The sequence below is a fragment of the Centroberyx gerrardi genome, chromosome 11, assembly GCF_048128805.1.
Source record: "Centroberyx gerrardi isolate f3 chromosome 11, fCenGer3.hap1.cur.20231027, whole genome shotgun sequence".
NCBI classification, from domain to species: Eukaryota; Metazoa; Chordata; class Actinopteri; order Beryciformes; family Berycidae; genus Centroberyx; species Centroberyx gerrardi.
Window position 1 is genome coordinate 13,351,723 of NC_136007.1, and position 20,641 is coordinate 13,372,363.

At 39.8% G+C, this 20,641-nt stretch overlaps 2 protein-coding genes across 2 annotated transcripts; one reads left to right on the top strand and one right to left on the bottom strand.

Annotated features, from left to right (window-relative positions):
* The first annotated feature begins 1,358 nt into the window (after positions 1 to 1,358).
* On the top strand, positions 1,359 to 16,450 carry ufm1 (ubiquitin-fold modifier 1). Its single transcript, XM_071899323.2, has 6 exons — positions 1,359 to 1,414; positions 1,517 to 1,573; positions 4,161 to 4,218; positions 6,031 to 6,070; positions 8,794 to 8,826; positions 15,198 to 16,450. Coding segments are annotated over exons 1-6 (264 nt in total). The 5' UTR covers positions 1,359 to 1,412; the 3' UTR covers positions 15,272 to 16,450.
* A 1,153-nt stretch (positions 16,451 to 17,603) lies between these two features.
* On the bottom strand, positions 17,604 to 19,886 carry LOC139911723 (nicotinamide N-methyltransferase). The gene is made up of 3 exons (XM_071899315.1): positions 19,715 to 19,886; positions 18,505 to 18,712; positions 17,604 to 18,027 (listed from the first exon to the last, which is right to left on the bottom strand). Exons 1-3 carry the CDS (start codon positions 19,884 to 19,886, stop codon positions 17,604 to 17,606), a joined length of 804 nt encoding a protein of 267 aa, XP_071755416.1.
* Between the last annotated feature and the right edge of the window lie 755 nt (positions 19,887 to 20,641).

The following is a 20,641-nucleotide window of genomic DNA, read 5'->3' on the forward strand; positions in this document are numbered from 1 at the left end:
AAAATCAAGTCATTTGCGAAGAGACATTTCAGATGACTGTTTTATATACAGTATCTCTGCATCAAATACTCAAATATTTCCTCTCAAAGAGTTGGGATAAAAAAAGTTTTAAAAAGTACCATACATATTTGCCCTTGTAGGTCTACTTGATCAGCCTAATTCTTTGATAGTTAGTTGATGAGATTTCATGATAAAACCATACCATAACCACATGACTGCATTACATGATCTCTGCTCAAACCAGTAGATTACTCACACCAGAAGTATACAGCAGCTGGTACAGGATGATGTTCAAGGGATGCTTTCTTCTGAACTTTCAGTACCAAAACCCACGTGCTCTTATATCATCAGTTGTTCAGGTCTGTAAGCATTTAAAACCTAGAATAAAAATGTGTGAATCTTACCTCTCGGGGGGGTCTAATGCCTGGTTCATGCTTTCTGTTTGGCTTGATGCGCAAACGTTCTGTATGAACACAGATGAGCTGTTTATGCACCTTGGCTGATGTTTACGCACAGATGTTTACTTTAGTTTTTTTGAAACTACAAATGCACATATCTTATGAAGAGCAACGAAGAAAAACAAATCCAAAGCACTTTTCTGTTAGAAAAAAAAACGTTCAAAAAGCATCTTCTTTCTAAGAGTGCCTTTTTTCATCTTCATTTCACTTCATAGTCTGAACACCCCAACGTCCACTGAGCACCTCTCTAACACACTGAAACCAAGGCAGCATTCTTCCTCTGGTATATTTTAATAATACATTTCCCCACATTAGTATTTTGCAGTTTATTTTCATAGATTGCTTGTATGAAAATATTTAATTTTGTGGCAAAATATAGCCTACTTTGTAACAAAATTTGTTTTCATGTATTTTTGCCAATTTCTAAAGTTCATTTAATAGGCTACCACGGAACCAAGCCTTACTTTAGTTGTGATGAGTCTGTGTTGAACCCACCTGTGCCAGTCTCCGCTCTTCAGTCTTTTTGGTGGTTCCGTCTATCCCAATAGATAAATGACATCCACCGAAACCTGTCTGTATCTCTTATGAAACACTGTGTATGAACTAATCTGTCAACCCCACTGCCACAGTCAGCCTATGTACCGTCTATCTCATGCGCCCAAGAAAACAACAAATAACATTGCGCGTACACTCGTCCTTTACGGTAACGATAGTCGTTTGGAATGAAAGCCTGTTTATAGTTAGCACAAATTTTACCTTTAAATTCTATTCAAAAGACAATTTTATTACACAGATTTTTTTCATTCGCAATACTTTTGAAAATATCCCTCAAAACGTTGAAAATATACAGAAATGCCACAAAAACCGAGCTGAATGGATGACGTGTATGTATGGGTCCTTCGGACTTCCGGGTCTGTATAAACAGTGTGAAAGCAAAATCGGCTCACCCAAAAGATGTGAGTTTCTGCCTTATTTTGATCGATTTTCCTCCGAAGACATATTATATCCTTTAGCCAACACCGAGATACCAATAACGCTCTTTTTATCCCCCGCTTTAGGTCTAAAGTAACGTTTAAAATCACGCTGACGTCGGACCCCCGGCTGCCATACAAAGTGTGAGTCCACTGACAGCTCAACAGTCACATCTACACTTTGCTTTTTGGATCATGAATGTAATGTTAACCTTAATGATTGAGTTTGATAGCTCTTTTCCAACTCAGTGTTTAACTTTAGCAGATTTGGGGGTTTTGACGCTGTAGTGTAAACCTGAGCTGACGTGTTTGACTTGAAACTGACAGATGCTGGGCAGTCAGAAAACATCTGTTGTTGTAACGTTATGATTTACATGCTGAAACTGAATAACGTTACACCAGTTACTGGCTACTGACTGCTAATTTACGTTTAGACATTACAATTGTCACCCCTTTTTTTTCTTGGATCGGTAACGAATCTTTACATGATTGTATTTTACTTGTTTAGCTCCACATTTGATTAAGAAGTGAAGGCGTCCTGTGCTATGTGCCCCGTGTTGATTAGCATTATCAGCTTTCTGTGACGTTTTTCATAAAGGTTGACCTGATAAACCTCTATGCCAGTGGACAGTGGTTCTCAACCTTTTGGCCCCTGACCAGGGTCGGATTTTGTAAGCCATGGGTCCCTGGGATACACTCCTTTTAGAGCCCCGAACCCACCCACACACACACCCACCCACACACACACACACACACACACACCATTTTCAAATGATAGACCACTACCAGTCAGTGCCAAACACAATATCAGATACGTCATAACCGACTGATCCACTTGTAGCCACAAAATGAAAAGGAACAGAGAAATAAGAGCAGATCTGGAGGACAGGAGGAGAGCAGGACAGTCTAGAGAGGAGGAGAGCAGGGGAGAAGAGGAATACACACACTAAGAAGTGTTGCCATCCAGCCAAACACATAAAACAGCCATCCACTCAAAACCTTAACAGCAGCCACAAGACACAGCCTGCATAGATTCACACCAGCCTTAATTTCAAAACTGTCACTGAGCATAATTCATTGCCACCAAGCCTTTGGGCCCCAATACATCAGCAACCGAACAATAGCCTGAATTTAATCACAAAGCACAGACAAAGACAGGCAGATAAAAAAAAAACAGGGTGCTTACTTTAAAGGGACGGCTTGTAGACAATTTGGCTTTACAGTCAACATTTACAGGTTTAAAAAATCCTGTAAGCTTGGAGATTTTACTGACTGCATCCTTTTCACGTTGTTGTTTTTCTTTTCTGACTTTTCTATTCTGGGCTCCCCATATACATTTTCGATCTGCCATGATGACTGGTGAAAAGTAAAACAACCAGCCCCTCCCCACTCCCTTGCACCCAAGGTGGCACAATGTCACAGCCATTGATTTGATTTGAGATGACAGCATTTGCTGTGGATTGGACCCGAGGGCCCACTTGAGGTTATCAAGCACATCCACATGCAGCAGGAAGGCTAAACTGCGCACCCTTCAATTGACCAAAGGAAAAAACAAGCCACAAGCATAAAATGAATGCTTGACACCCAAATGAGCAAATATCCCCGGATATTCCCCAAACACTTTCTGGTGCCCGCGCATAAATCTGCCCCAGCTTGTGACTCCTTAAAACGAAGCGATGCGATTAGCTTGTTGACCATCCACATTGGCCGAGTTTCCCTGATCGCTCAGCAGCTCTATAGGAAATTAATGGACGTCCTATGACTTGTTGATTGTGTTACATGCGGTGTGAATGCAATGTCAAGATGCTGCTGCCATTTATTTGCACTTACTTGCATCTTGAGCCAGAACCTGACCATTGTAATACCTTGAAGGAAATCTGGTCCTTAAGTGGAGAACATTCTTCCCAAGTTGTCTTGGAGCAGACTAAGTTCTCAGTTGATTTTACCAATGAAATAGAACTTTTGATTCTCTATTTCTCTATTCTCTATTCACAGCTGCTTTTTGCTGCATTGTGTGTGGTCAAGATTTCCTACAAAGTTTTGCATGGACAGTGTTCACTCAAGATTCAAGTAAACGCAGGAAAAGCTTGAGGCCATGCAGGCTAGCCTAACCTTGTCGTGAATAACCACTGGGGGGGAGATTTACAGGCAAAGTGATGCTCCCCATTCATTTTAACAAGAGGATACATAGATATTTAGCAGAGGATTGTGGGTAGGTGAGAGTGCAGCGGCGAGGAAGGGGTACCCACTTCCACGCCCCCGATGTGGAAGAATATATTCGAGCGTAGCACTGTCAAGCGTCAGGACCGTTGTGTATGGACTTTCACTGCTAGTGTTGATAGGGAATTGCTTCACTAACTAGGATAGACAAAGGTCTGCTGCAGCTGTCAGTGCCTCAGCATGAATGGAGAGAATAAAAACAATGATAATAAATCGCGACACTAAATTGATCCCTGTGGGGAAATTCTCTCTCTCTTTTTGTTTACCCCTCTCCACGGAGATCAGAACAGAAGGTCAGCTACAGCAGGTGGGGATTCAGCGACTCGCTCCAAAACACTCCAGCAGCGCAGATGCTTGTCGACACAAGGGCTTGAACCCAGATCCTCCAGCTGAAGGACGGGCTTTAAGCACTCTACCTCCCTGCCATGAAAAGGAAAGAGTAGAGAGTGGAGGAAGAGGAAAGGCTGGCTTTTAAATGTGTCTTTAAAATCCCATTTAATTTGTGTTGCAGACTCAGTGTCCCAGATGGTACGCCGTTCACAGCGGTGTTGAAGTTCGCAGCTGAGGAGGTAAGGGTCCCTTGCCGTTTGCCTTCAGCCACGAATACACAGTCACCTACAGTGTGTGAGACTTGGCGCTGAGGCTCATGCACGCCTTTTCCGTGTCACGTCAACTTTCTGGCTTACAACTCACTGTGACTGCTGTTCTTCGCAAGTTGCCTCCCACTCAGAACTATCATTGGCCAAATTAGTGCGCTAAGCTGTCAGGGCAAATATACAGTAATGTGTGTGATTTTTACTCTGTTTGTTCAATTAAATGCATGTGTAGGGAAAGTGGAGATTCGGTTAAACTCACTCCTCTGGTAGAAAAACTATCCTTGATCCAAATCGTCAATGAGATGTGGTCTTGATGTGGGAAAGATATTATACTGAACGCATTTAGTCACAGATGGTTTGTCTCAATAAGGCCAAGCTCACCATTCAGGCAAATCTGGTATCAGCAATACTCCACCTTTATTGGCCTTATTAAGCATAAAATAAAACCTTTCTGCTTCTAGTTTGCTCCTACTACAAATCACCATACAGATAGACCAGTATTTTCACATGTGACATTTTTGACTTTTGCATTGTATAGACTTAACAGCTCCATTAAGTCAGGACAGAGAAGCCCAGTGATGTGGACGAGAAACAGATTTATCATCTTAGTTATTCATGAGGAAATTGCGTTGTGTGAAATTAGACTGTTTTAGGCAGATGCACTAGGAAATTACTTAGTTATTTTTCATTGGAAAACACTATCAGAGGCTCAGTTTGCCAAAGTGGCTTGTAGAATTAAGTGTGATTTGCCACTGCTAAATTTTACATATTTTTTGGCAGGTGCAGGGTGTTAATTTGAAGCCTTGCACTTCAGGTATCATTATAGCAGCAGCTGGTTTGTTGGAAATACAAGTACTTTAGAGAGATTTATGGAGGTCTTCATTTTTGAGAGAAATCCCTGAAGAATGTAATTTATTCATGAGTAAATCAAGGTTTATTGTAGTTAATAATCAAAGAATCAGGGATAGTTAGACCTCAGTAATGCAGTACTGGGTTTTTACATTAATCCTGCAACGGTAAGCTATTTATTTTATCCCCCAGATTTACGCTGCATCACACAGCTATACCATAAACCGCCATTCATTCTTGCTCTTAACTGTAATTAGTTTATACTGCCTGTGCTGTCTGGCGCTAGTTTGGTGAGCCCCAGCTTCACTAACCTTATCTCCCTAGTGACAGACTGCTAGTTGCATCCTTTCATCACAAATCCCACCAGCCCACTTTCCCTGCCGCCGAACACTGAAGCAGGACACGTATTGTGACAGTGCTGAGTGTTTGTCTTCCAGAAGCTCAAGCATGGCTATCTTTCCCTCAGGCTTTCTCACTTAAGCTCTCTGTATGCGTGTGTGTGTGTGTGTGTGTGTGTGAGAGAGAGAAAACGCAAGCACGTGTTTGACAGAGGCAAAAGGTGTCTGTCATTCAGACTGAACACAACACACACTACCCAGCGTTTTCCCGTTGCTCCTTTCACCTAGTCGGTTTCTGAAGTCATCCTCGCTGCAGTCCCTTGGTTTTGCGCCACTGAACAGAGTCAGAGAATCACAATTATACTTCAACAGCGCTGACTCAGTGGCTGTGGCTTCCTCACTAGATGATGTGTTAACACTACAGTATGTCTTCATGCCTCGGGGAAATGGTGTTGCAACAAATCCACTGAATATTGTTTTCCAAAATCATTTTTGTCTGGCTGAAAATCCCGACATGTCAAATGTTTATTCAGTTTTTATTCATGAGGGTTTGAGTGTGACACTTTTTTTTTTTTTTCTGTTTCATTCACTCTAACAGTTCAAAGTGCCAGCAGCAACCAGTGCCATCATAACAAATGGTGAGTTGGAGAAAAAAAGACTATTATTCATTTATTTATTTATTTATTTATTTATTTATTATTTCTCTGGTATATGCCTTCTATTGCATTAGTCTAAATCGGTTTTATAGTCTCTTTAGTGAACTATTTCAGGTACAAAAATGACATTGCACAAGAATCCCAGTTGTATACAACAACAATTATTATTAACCTTACCTACATGCTAAAATAATAATAATAAGATATACATCTATGTATACATCTCAGGACATTTAAGGAAAATACTGGTGTTAACAGAGCTTTCTGTTCATATGAGCATCCTGTAGCCTTTCATTAGAAAAACCCTGAAATGCAAAATGCTGATAGATAATGTGAAATAGAAATGTGACGCAGGAAATGAGCCAGTGAAATATAGTAAAGAGAAGCTTGATGTTGATGCAAATTTCGAAACAAATGTGATTGCAAACTGTATAGTCAGTTAATGATGTATCATAATGATCAGTAAAAGATGCATTATTAGGTCTAAGCTATACACTATGCCTTCAAAATACTCAGCCCGCTTGCCTTTTTGCACATTTTTACTATCCGAGAATGTCAAAATACTTTTACCTTGGATTTATGTCTGAAATATATGCAAATTGCTCTACTAAATCAAAGTGAAACGGATATCCCGTAATTCCTTAAGGTGTTTACAGTCAACAGAAAAATCTGATTTGGAAAACTGTCCCCTCTAGGTTGTTGTAAAGATTTTTCAGTGCAGACTTTCTTTTTCTGTCTTTCCTGCTATATTATGTGGTATCAGGTTCCTTCAGTACATCTCAAGATGGGTGTAGGGCGGACTGTCCATCACAATACTCAAGCACCATGTGGAATACATGGCTCACTTACTGATGTAACCTGAGCTTTCAAAGGAAAAAATAAATCATATTTCCACCACTATATATGAGTCCAGAGGGTGCACTTTCAGTGAGGTTTGTTCCTGCCTGACACAGAGTACTAGTACCAGAAAAACATGAACTTTCCAGTTCATGAAAGTTCTTACAGAGGGTCCCTCTTTCCAGGAAAAATCCTCCTATTCTCAACGAACGGTTTGTTTGGAATAAATATAAGAAGGTATATAAGAAAGTAAAAGAAATATATGAAGCCACAGTCTGTATTGAGTGTCTTTATTATTACAGTATGTTGGGCCAGTGCCTACATGGAGTGCAAAACACCAAAGCGATGACCGCTTATCACCAAAGGTGTCACCAGAATCAAGAAAAAGAAGAATCTTATGGATTGTCACTTTAAAGGAGCCTTAAGTAATCTATAGCCGTTTATCAACCTCTATTTTCGACCAGTAGGAATTGCAGCAACATTTAGAATATCTCCTTTGACACAAACAACAAAGTCACATTTTCACTATAGAGTAAGCTAGCTAATTAGAGCCTAGATCCAACAGAAATGTCCAGTGAAAAGATAATATATCACAATGCAAAAAGCTATAACAGTACTGCTCTGTCATCTGCTTGGGAGGAGATTACAGGAGATTGGGAGTGTCTTGAAATGCCAATGGGTGGAAAGATTTTGTTCCAAAACAGCGTACGGGCCAGAACATGAGTTTTGAAAACCAGAAATCTCAGCCCCTGGCAAAGTAATTGTTGAGTCAGCGGGACTGATCAGCAACCCTATAAACCCCCCGCAGATATGTAATATTCATTAGTCATTTTGTGCTACGAGGCAGTAAAAATCGTATTTAATGCCTTTTTAAAGATGACGAGCCGGTAAAAAGGAGAGTTATCCCTGCGCTGGCTCATCTTTCCACCTACTTAAAAAAGGATGACCAGGCCCAGTAAATATTCTGTGTTAAATAAAGCTGAAAAATTGCCAGTGCATATTCATTATGCTTGATGTAAATACTTCATTAGCTGTATCCAAGGGGGTTATTTGACCAGCAGCACCAAGTATTGAGGCTAATGTTGAAGTTAAATTCACAAAACAAAATCCAAGCTATTTGAACTATGGTTGGCAGTGAAAGGGGTTTCTACTCACTACCTAACAGATGCGTGTCTAAAAAAGTTGAGCTAATAAAACGACAAAAAATACAGCTGGAATCATCCTGAAATCATCCTGGTACATAACGATGGTAACCACAGTAATGGTAATCACCGGAGCAAATTAAAATAGATGTTACAGCTGTCTGCGAGCCAGATATTTATTGGCTCATGCATTGTTTCCCATGAGTTAAACTATGCAGTGTGAAGATTAAATGCCACATAGAAGGCGATAACAGCACGTCAGTAAAAATTGATCATGCTTCTGTTTACCCCTACTCTGCACCGGCAGGTCAGCTCTCTAAAGAGGAATTTAGAGAACAGAACGTTCGCTGAAAGTGCTCCCACTGTGTTTTCACACATAGCGTAGTCATATGAGGACGACTATTTTCTTTTTGGGGCTGTGACAAAGTATTGGGCATATAGCAAATAGCATTGAGATAAATGTTAAAATGGCTGGTATATGAATGTCATGTCAAATATTAATTTTGGGTGTGCTTGTCAGTGCAGATTAATGGCCGGTCCGTTATTATTCCAGATAGAATTGGATGCTGAGCCGCTCGCTCTTTTTCTCGTTGCCTAGTGCAACAACATTGTGGATGAACTGGTGATATAGTAAATTATCTTTTCCATTTCTGTGCCACTCATTTGCATGACAATCTCCCTGGTTTACATGTTGTGTCTTTTTTTTCTTTCATGGTTGCCATGCAGACGGAATAGGAATCAACCCTGCACAGACAGCAGGTGAGTTTTGGTGCCATGTTGATGCCTTTGATAAGCTACTTTCTCAGTGCCACAGAGAGACCAAAGAAATCAGCGATTAGCCACTCTAGATGGTTCAAGAGGTTGTTTTCCCCAATTTCATTTTATTGGGGGGTACTTGGAAGTGTAATCAACCCCAGGGCTGTATTTTCAACCTATCTTAAAGGCTTGTCAAGATGCTTTCATCTAAGCATTAAGCTTTGAATAAAGCATGTTTCATAATATACTTTAGATTTCGATTGAGTTTAAAAGATAAAACTGATATTGGCCCCAGTGCCGCTGAGTCCTGGGGGCCGTTCCACAAAGGAGACTAAGAAACGTTCGGGCTAAATACAAAAAGCCTGACTTGAGTTAACAACAAATCAATCTGGGATTAACCCAACTTCCAGCTAACGTAATCAGGTGAAATCAAGCCTGGTTTGAAAAATCATTCAGGCTTAACATCGCAAAAAACTGTGTTAGGGAATTCCTAACAATGTTAAACTTGGAATAAATTTTCTTACTTTCTGCATTTCCCTGCTGCCAGCTTAGTATATATTTGCTTAGTATTTTGGACAATTTGGGAGCCCTTCTTTGTTTTCCACCTTTTTACTTTTTGAGCAATCAAGATAAATGCACGTTCATGGCTTTAAAATGCAGACCAGAGATGTGAAGCATGGATCACATCAATTCACAAAAGAGAAAAGAGAGAGACTAATAGAGAGAGCTACGATGTTCACGGCCACAGAGCAACAGATATTCATCAAATATTCTGTCGAAATAAGGAAAGGAAATAATAAATATTTTAAGGAAAAAGGGCAAATCTATCGGCACTAACAAAGCCAGAACTGAAAGTTTGGCAAAATATTGCAGGTCAGCAGTGTGCACAGACTGAGATGGGCAGGGGGTGAAAACCACCTAACCACCGCCCTGGGACCTTTGTTGCATGTCACTCCCTCTGTTTTATCATTTCTCTCTCTTCACTGTGTCTGATAGAGCAGAAATGCCATTAAAATAATCTTTAAAAGGGCACTTACCCAGAAATGCCAGGGGGGTGCGGGGGGTATGATGCTCCCACAGGAGGAAAGTTTTGAAAATCTGCTTTTACAAACTCTGTCTGAGTTTTGTACAATGTCATGTACATGAAAAAACACAGTATACTTGCATTTCTGACCTCTCACTGATATAAATATGTAATCTAATCCAAAAATTACAGGTATAAAATTAAATGCTATATGAAGTTAAACATCTTTTGAAATATCACATAATTAGAGATAGTTTCCATTTCCATTTTGCAGCAACTAAGAAAAAAGATAAGAGAAAGAGAATACTGAATCAGTATTAATATTTCTGCATTATGCCACTTGGTGTGTACAAATGACATAATAGCCTCCATATAGAGGCATTACTGCAGTATAATGCCCTTCATACTGGTTATATGCCCCTTTTAGCTTATAGTCGCAATACAATGTGACACTTTCTCATTGGTGTCAGTTTTATTCCTTTAATTGTATTCTTATGGCATTTAAGGCACAAAATAAATGAGACCAAATGGTTAAAATGCTCCGTTTCATGTACAGTTTAACAAAATGTGCTTTTAGAAAGCCTGAAAAGACCTATTCTATTTTGAAACCTTAATTAGACTACTGGTGACCAATAGTTTATAATTGGTCCACACAACTATTTGTTCTACTTTCACTATTAGGCCACAACCATGGTCCAAAATGTATTAGGTGTATTTTCATTGTAATTAATGCTAATTCTTTTGGGATAGTTTAGTAAGTAAGCAAATCAAATTATAGAGCACATTTAAAAAGTGCTGCACAAAAGACTTAAGATTGATAACTGATTTAAGTCAGCTAGCCTAACCTTGGTATAACTGTAGCCTATGTCAAATAAATCAACAAAAATATATATAATCTTTCTTTTGTATTTCACTTCAGCTTATGGGATAGTGTAGGCGTAATGCGGTACCGGGCAGAACTTTGGTGAAAACTTCATGTTTCTGTCTGGTCGGAGGATTGTAAATCCGGTTAAGCCGGAGTTGAGGCTGACGCTGCACATGAGCCTGAGCTGGAGCAGGCTAGTCTGGAAAGATACGTTTCCATGGTAACTTAGCTCAAGCTTATTTGAACCTGCTTAGTTGAACCGAATTTCCTGAAAACAAGCCTGGCTTACTGAAATAAGCCTGACTTAACTGGTAACTTCACTTGGAAGTTGTGTTTATTGATTTATAAATGTAGATGCAGTTCCCCAAGGAGCGGTATTTAATGTTTAATTACATTAAACGTTGACCTCTTACTTTAGCCAGACTTGAGGAGAACCAGCCATACCAAGCTCTTAAATCAGCATTTTTTGAACTTTTGATTCACACTTTATTGCAGAGTCCTGGTAAATCACCTTTTCTCTCTGTCAGCCTCCCTGGTGGTTCCTTGAGGTAGATACTTGATGTGTAGCCCACCTCCCCTTATGTAATGTTATCACTCCCCACAAATATGCGTAATGGTTGACTGGGTTTTGTGCATAGAGCAGGAGAAGGTAATGCTTTCTTTGACCGAAGGCAAGATGGGTCTTTTATGCTCAGAAAGGAGTGGGTGATGGGCATTCACAACGGCTTTTTAACTGCGTAACATTCATGCTGTGTGCGTCCAAGAATAGCCGAGCTTCAGACACCTCTGTCAATTGCCTTTTTTTCTTTTTTTCTCCTGCTGAAAGTCTCCTCACACACATTAGATAACTATCTATAGACTGGCAACACCATTCCTTTTTCTCAGCCATGCACATGACACTCAGTGCATCATAAGGTCTTAAATTTATGGCTGTAATTGTCATTTATTTTAGTAATTAAGTACTGATTGAGTAATTTGATCACATCTTATCGAAACAGTGCTAATTCTGCTTTCCTCAAAAAAATCTGTACAACATATAAGATAACCCACCCACCAAGCATCAGATTGTTTTTTTATTTTTTTTTATTTTGCTTTTGTTAAACCTGTGTCATTTGCTGTAGTTTAACATTAGTTTTATGAACAAAGAAGAAAAAAGAAGAAAAACATAGAGTGCTACAAAAATGGTGTCAAAAAACTTCCAAAAAAGGTGCTCTTTGGTTTGGGGTATGCAACTGAATTAAACAAAAGTCCAAAGCACTCTTCTTTGAAAAATGTAAAAAGCCTATTCATGTTCAAAATGAACATGAATTGTTCAAAATGAACACGAATTGTTTGGAGCTCCCTGATGAAGGAGTTTTGTAAGTGTTTTTAATGTCCCCAGATGAGCCCATGAAATATAGGCTTTTTACATTTTTCAAAGAAGAGTGCCTTGGACTTTTGTTTCATTAAGTTTTATGAACAGTTGATCAGGTTCAGTATTAGGTCTAATGTCCTCCATCAATAACCAAGTTTCCATTGACTTATTCCACAAAGGTATGTCGACATTCCTAAAGATTGCATATTCTTGCAACAAATGCTTCCCATCATATCTTCCCATTAAACCATCATTCAGTAGGTGAAACCAACTGAATGTAATGACATTGCATCTAAAAAGGACAGTTTCTGTGCTAAAACTGAGAATGTAAAGTAGAATCCAGTGTTTCCCACAGGTAATGGAGGAGGGTTATTGATGACTTGTTATTGACGTTTCATTTAGCGAGCCCAGTGAGTCATATTTTTTCAGGCACTACAGTCTGTCTAAGCTGATTGCATTGCAACATTAACTGACTATTATACCTCCATCTGATTATCGTTACGTTTCATTGAGGCACGGACACACTGCGACAGATGCGCCGCTGCATCATAGGCGCAATGAATTATGGTCATTGTAGTTCACTAACACGCTTTCGAGGCTTGATTAAGTCATGAAGGTTTGAAAACCACATGGGCGAGAACCGCCAGCTTCATGCCTCACGGCGCCTGAAATGAATCCAAAACAAAAATTTACTTTGTGGGCTTAATTTACCTGGGCAGGCTGCCCAATATTAATGTTTTATGGGAAAGACTGCAATCATTGTGGTTCACCTACATCCATTCTAGAATAATGAGTTTTATAATAGATTGATAACAGTCTGTGTGCTTCAACTGCTGTTTTTATGACTCCTAAGGCCTGGCCTGCAAAAGCAGAGTGGAGATAATGCAACAGGCATGGTAAAGCCATGCAATAATTCTTCTGGGACTGTTTGTTGTTTTGCTCCTTGTCATAGTTCAGACAGTTCAGATGCAAGCTACATGTGGCAAATACCAAAGTATAGGTAAATTATTTGGACTCAGTGGCCTGTGGAAAAAACAGTATGATTTACATTAGATGATTTATATTAGATTAGATTTATGATATAAACAGAAAGTTGAACAGAATTGGAAAAAGTACTGAAAAAGTCATTGCATGCCACAGTAAGTTGTCAGATGGTTTAATGGTTTAACCAAAGTGTGTCATGCATACACAGCAGCCGGACAGATGATACGTATGAAAAGTTAATTGGATGGAAAACCCTTTCCCTTAATTTCCTGACTTGTTTGCAAAGTTATCAGTGTCTAGCAGGAACGATGGCAGCCTTTCTGAATAAGCAAACTGATCAAACTGCACAAAATCTTTTGACTTACTGGGACCTTTCAAATTATCCTACATGCTTCTGATATGGTCAATAGTTGTATCCTGTTGCACCTCAAATTTCATACTGTGTAGATCCTACTATGCATCTGAGACTTTTTTTAATGATGTTCTGTAGACTCAACACTGTCCTTTTTAAGTTACGTCAGATAGGATCAGATATACTGAATTGTACGTTGTCACTGGCCTATGTATGTGTATGCATATAGTCACTTGTGAACCGCCCCCAATCTCTGTTTACAGTATAAAAAGAGAGGCTGGTACCAGTATTGTATTGGTGCTCTGATGAAGGCTTTATGCGGAAACGCGTTAGCCTGATGATGCCAAAAATAAAAAAAATGGTAAACTGAGACCGAGCCTTGCTGTGTTCTGGATTTTTGGAGTGCCGCTATCTCTTCATGTTTTAGTGATAGCAGAGCACCCAGCCAAAAAAGGGCCACAAGAGGAAGCGCACCTGCTCTACATTTGTATCCTACTTTTGTTTCAGTCATTAAGGGAGCTGATGTTGCAGAGCATGAAAGAAAAAAGGCAACAGTGGAACATGTCACCTCCCACTAAAGATGCAGACCCCTTCTGGGACTATCTGAAACAAATGTGTTGCCTTGTTTTGACTTGTAATTGAAAATGCAACAATGCAGTGGTTAGATGCATCATTTTCACAAGTTTCGTCAAAATTTAATCCTTCACCCCTTCATTGTGCTTACTTAGTAAATAGCCTACAGGTGTCACTTTGGAGATATAATGCACATCCTATACATTGCAAACCCTCAGGGCCTAAGTTTCCAGATTGATTTAGTATTTTGTCGTTATTTCTTAAAAGTACTTCAGAACCATTTTGACTTGGCCTGACCTATTATTTTCCTTGGTTTGTTCAAATTTGTCAGCCCAGTGTTTCCATCTTGTTGAATAAGTAGCTCAAAGTTGTGCTGTGCTGTCCCACTGTCTCTAGTTGCCATGGTAGCCAAGAAGACTTGTTAAGATCCAAGCCAAAAATTGACACTCTTGACTGAAAAAGAGTGCTAAACTTGGACAAAATCAATTAAGTTTGGGGCACTTAGATGAAAGATTCTGGAAATGCTTTATGTGTGATCTCAGAATGATCACCTGCACTATCTCACCTGATTTGTGATTAAATTACTACAAGGACAAACGGACTCAAAAATAGGTTTCCAGTAGGTTTCAGTCACTTTTGCAATTCCAGGCAGACTATTAGGTTTTCTTTCAATTTCAACTTCAAAGGCTCCCAAACTGTCATATTTTGCCATTTTTTGCAGGGACCCCTTTCATCTCTGTGTTCAGCTTGCTTTGTCATATTTACACCACATCCAAACTTCCTGTGTAACTACCCAACTGATATGTGACTTTGCAAAATAATCTGAATCAGACTAGGTGGATAGACTGCATTTTCTTCAAACTGTTTTATCATGGCTAAAGCTGATGTAGGTGAAAATTAAATGGTTCACATATTTTGTACTTAACATATTTTAGAACAAATCACCATCCTGGGCAAACCACCCATTCTAGGAGAATATATTACATCCTTTGAGGAAAAAGTTACAATTTCAAGCAAACCGCCCATTGGTGAATTGACATAGTGTTTGTAGAAATAGTGATTGTAACCATTATCAAAGTTTTGTGTCAGAAGGAACAGCAAGAACCCAAGAAGCTGCCATTTCACTTCTATAGACTTAAACCCCCGGACACAGAATATATGCTAGGCCTCTGCATAAACCCATTAAAAACTGTGATCTTTCCTCTGTTGTCCTGTGTTGCAGGGAATGTGTTTCTGAAGCATGGCTCAGAGCTGCGCATCATTCCCAGAGACAGAGTGGGAGGACAAGGAGACTGATGCTGCTTTTCTTCCTTGACGGCACAATGACTCACCCAGCAGAATCATATAACACTTGAGACCCAGGAAACACCTCAGCGTGTGCGTTGTATTTATTTTCTGGCCCACAACTGACAGTGACTCACACGTATCGAAGAGTAAACCGATGACATGCAACATATACATACGTGCTCACTGCTTCTGCATTTTCAATCAGGCTTTTTTTTTTTTCTGTAAGCTTCACTGCATTAAAACATTGGAGTGACATCAAGAGTAGCCAGATATTTACTAATTGATATGCACACAAAGGCAGCAGCTGCTCCCCAGGAGAGACTTTGACCAAGACTAAAAAACATAAGTTAACAGTTATAGCTTTTGTATCTTTTTAGTTGTAACAATAAACAGTTCATCAGTATGGCTAACACCGAAATATGACTATTTTGCTGTTCACTCTTGTTTCTATTAGCATTGTGAATATGGTGTATATTATTCAAACTGTTGTATATGCAACATGCTTTTAAGGAGCATTGATGTTATATTAAGAGGCTGTAGATATGCAGGTAAAGTGTCTGTTCACATGAGATGAACAGTATTCCTGATCAGACACAAGAGAACTAGACATCCAGCAGATCTACTCGGTGTGTATCATGGAACTGCACCTTCCATAACCAGAGGAATTTGCTTATAGATCCACTTTCATTTCAAATGCTTTTACATGTGTGTGAAAATCATGGATGTTTTGCTTGTAAGGAAATGTGATTGTTAGTCTGTCACAGTGAGCAGCATGCAGCCACGTGGATCTCTGCTGCCCTCTGTCAGGTTACAGTTTAATGTCCGTTTTTACTCAACCGAATACAGTACGTCCGGCTTTGTATCCCAAGCAATGCATTTTGCCCTTTTCATCTTCACACAATAAATATAAAAAAGTAAAGATAAGTAGTCTAAATTTTATCATATGTACTGTTGCTACTATACATCAAGTAGCAGCTGACTAGCAGGTGTGAGGGAAAACATGGCAGGCATCTAAAAAGTGTAGATTCAAACTCTTTTTTTTTTGTTTTGGCCAGCATCACATCTTGTCAGTGACCCCAGAATTCGTGCAATACTCACAATATCCCTGAGGTTAGGTCAGGTTCAGATCCAACAGCTCTGACACTGGTTTTCATCTGGGAAATAACCAATTAAAAGTGTTTGATTGCTGTCCTTCGTCCTGTGCCTTTTCTCTCAGTGAGATCTCTGCTGGTAGTTAGGTGTTATGTTTCAAAAAGGCATGGATTGAGAATCTACCTTTATGTCAAGATTGCAGATGATTCCCATCGAAAACAACACATGTGATTCTCTCAGGAAGACTGATACTTTGTTCTGAAACGGGCTTTATTGTTCTCTGAGTGATTTATGCGGAAAAGCATGTTATTATGCACAACACATTAATCATTATCTCCTGAGAAGGTCTGAGCCATTAGTTTCTGAATTGGTTCTCTTTCTCCACTCTGGAAAGAATTATGCATACTTGGTTTTTAAGAAAAATAAAAGAAGAGAGAATAATGAAGCATGCATACTGAGTGCATGGGAGAAAGCCCACCACCATCTCTCACCATCCATTAGGATGCAGAATCAGGTGGGGAGGAGGAGCAGGAGTGCCATCACAAATGGGTTTTCTAATTCATTTTAATCAAAGTGGTTGCTGCGCACATTCACCAGAAGTTTACTTCTGAAATGGGGAAAAGGCCGGAAAGGAGCCTGGATGTAGCAGATGCTGTTGTATATATCTCAACATAGGTTCTGTTGCTTCAAAAATTATTTTGGAAAAACTATATGTTTACTTATATTATGTTGGCCTAAGTAGGGGGGTGGGGGTTCATATTTTAGAGACAAGGATAACTATACTCTATGCCAGTGGTTCTCAACCTAAAACGAAGTGATGTCTACTTGCAACCCCCATCACAAGCATCCAGAGTTAAGCTACAGAATGATTTTCCCTTTTCAGTTTGTTTCATTTGATTCATTATCAGAGGGTGAAAAAAAAAAAGTATTTCACAAGAAAAAAAGAAAAATCAGAAGAAATAGACATGATCATAAGTTTGTATAGTAGAAATATGTTTTTGTTCCATATCCCACAAATCATCTCTCAACTCCCCAAAATTATCTGCCCCAGGTTAAGAAGCACTGCTCTATGCAGTGTAAAAGGAGGAAAATAGATTATTGGGTTACTTGGATTCATTAAAATAAAAACCCACAGAGCACCAAGTACTACAAAGCAAAATCAGCTCATTTCATCATCACATTCTCTGATTTGTGCCCTTTTTGGCGTGAAATTAAAATTTCACACCTAAACAGAAACGGACGGCGTAGTTCAAGTTTTATGAGCAACGAGAAAGAAAGATGCTTCATAATCACATTTGAGGTTGAGCTCTCTGTCCTGAGCCTGCTGCAGGATGAACTGCTGCACAGACAGGCCCAGCTCGCAGAGCGTCTGCTCGACGAAGTCCTGGCTCAGGCTCACACAGGGGAACTTCTGATCCCCCACCGTATAGAAAGTCTCATTAAGATCTCCAATCAGCACCAGGACCCCTCCGTGCCTCAGCAAGCGCACCATGGCTCCCAGCGAACGCCTGTAGGCTTCCCGGTCTTTACAGGCAGCCTCCAGGCAGAGAGACGATACAACGCAGTCTGCTGGCTCTACTGTCACCGGGTGTAACGGGTTCTCCAGGGTGATGTCGCACTTTAATACCTGTTTGATCCTCTGCCGGAGAGTCTCTGTGATGACTGCTGGGGTCCTACAGAAGAACATGGAGACAACACAGAGAGAGAAAAGAAGAGTGAATGTGTGTTGCACATAGTGCAGCACTATATGTGAAGATTGTTGGCAGATTTACAAATTCATTACATAAAATACTCAGTTTGAGATGAATTAGGAAGGTAATAAGAAGTCAAAAAGACATTTTAGTTGATACTGAATTGCACTGCAAATTCAAGTCAAAAAAAGTTATTTAGTCTATTATTGAGTCCTAAAATTGTAATTTTCTTCTTTCACTTGTTTCCAATGCAAATCAAGTGTCATTTTCTTCCTGAAAACAAGTGAAACTGCATTGGAAACAAGTGGAGTTATCTCACTTCATTGGCAGAATTTTTCTCTTGGTTTAAAAAAGATTTAAAATAAGATTTGAAGGCTGAATATGAGACTAAATGACTTGTTAAGATGGGTGTTATTTTGTAGTGTACACAGCATTAAGAGAGCATGTCTTGTACAACACCTTTTCCCCTCCAGGTCACAGACAAACTGAAAGTGGGCATTCCAGTTGAAGCAGCCCTCCTCAGCTCGCAGCCACTTCTCTATCTCTCTTCTGTTGTTGTCCACATAATCAGACACCACTATGTCCTCGAAGTGCTCACAGGCGCTGATCAGAGTGTGGACGGTAGGGCCCGTCCCAACCTCGACCAGCCTCTTGCCCTTGTACTTGCCTGAATCCAGACAGATATGTTAAAAAAGAAAAAGTAATAAAAGAAAGAAACATCAGACTACAGCTGTTAGATGACATATTTTGAATTCCTCGCCTGTAATTGCAATGTAATGCAAATAAGATAAATAACTCTGTATGCCACCTGTTGAAACACTGTTGCTCCATTTTTGGCCCCAAATTGATTGTTGATTGACATAGCTCTTGATACAGGGGCTTACAGTATTTGACCCCTAAACATCAGTTTTGCATGTGTTTGTCTACATTGGTAATGTACCTGTATTTGAGTAATGATTTGATTTGAAAGTTAAACTTCTTGACTTCTTGTCATCATTCCCTGTTAGGTCTTTAAACTAACAGTGAATATAGCTTCTGGTTCACACCCCGGTTGAAATACAACTTGATCAGGGTTGGGGTCAATTCATGAATGGACTCATTCCAGCTCATTTCAATTCCAATTCCTGAGCTGAAAGTTGGAATTGGAATTGGGATGTGAAAAAACCTCCAGGAAACAGAATTGGAATTTAATTGGAATTTCAGTAAGTTTAATTTAATTCAATGAAATTCTGTGAAATTCCATGTATTTTTGTTTGTTCTTACCACATATCTGAGATTACACAGTGTTATGTATTATCATTACTGAATATCATAAAATGTTAAAGGTTCCTTTCAGGTGGTATTTGATGCACAACATGTAATCATAATACATACATTATGATTGAATGTGTTTGATTTGTTTAACTGATTTTTATTTGATTCATAATGTTTGATTTATAAGACAACCTCTCTTTGAAGTGGAATTTCATGGAATTTAATGGAATTCAATTGTTTCCTGTCATTCCAATTCAATTCCAGTTCTGTTTCCTTAGAGCTAGGTGACATTCCAATTCCAACTCCAGGAGCTGAATTTGGCATTTATCATGCATTCTCAGTTCAATTCCTGAATGGCCCCAACCCTGAACTTGATGATGACAAATTTACATTCAAGAGAGTTTGATGTCTGTACCTGATGAGAAGGTCTGGCTCAGCTGACACAGCACAAAAGTCACAAAGCGGCTGTTGTCTTTCTGCCCCGGTGTCTCAGAGAACTGGTAACAGTAGCCTAGATAGGTCTTGGAATCAAACTTGGTCTGGTACAGCTCCTGATCTGAGGTGGTAAATGGTTTGGAGTCTCCCATACTGGTCTCTCAGCTTGAAGATTGTAGACATGCAGAGAAACAGGGGACAGGTTGCTGATACAGGGATGACAGACCATTATCGACTGATCATAGATGTGTGTGTCTGTCTGTGTCTGTGTGTGTGTGTGAGAGAGAGCAAAAAAGACCCCCTTCATATAAAATAGGTTTTCCCACAGAATCCTCTGTCTCCTTTTCCCCACTCTTTTGTGCCCCCGCTGTTTTATAAATGACACGTTCAACGCGCCCCTTGGCCTCCCATTAAAGTCGGCCAATCTAAAATGAGATCTGGTGAGCTTCTACAGACACTGCACAGACCAACTGTGGCCAGAGGTCAGTGAGCCAGATCAAGAAATGGGGGACCAGGGAATGGAAACAACTCCCCTCTGACAGCCCATCCAGCTCATTTTCACTTATATTGTGAAATCTCACACACACACACACATATACAGTCAACCGGCGCGAGTGAAGCCATTTCTCCTTGCGACTCCCATAATTCCCGGATTGTAGCAGCCAGTCGTGGTACTGCAACACGTTCCTCCACCACGACTTGGATTCTGTGACAATAGCACAAATTGGACTCGACATTTTCACCAAAAACTCGGAAGCTGCCCACAATAAGCGTGTCTGTGTTGCTGGCAGCAGTTTGATATCTCTCCCCAATGACCTCAACTCCTTCTATGCCCAATTTGAGAAGGATAACACTACCCAGTTAAAGGAAGTTATCGACAGACTGACTCCTGGAGATTCCACCCTCC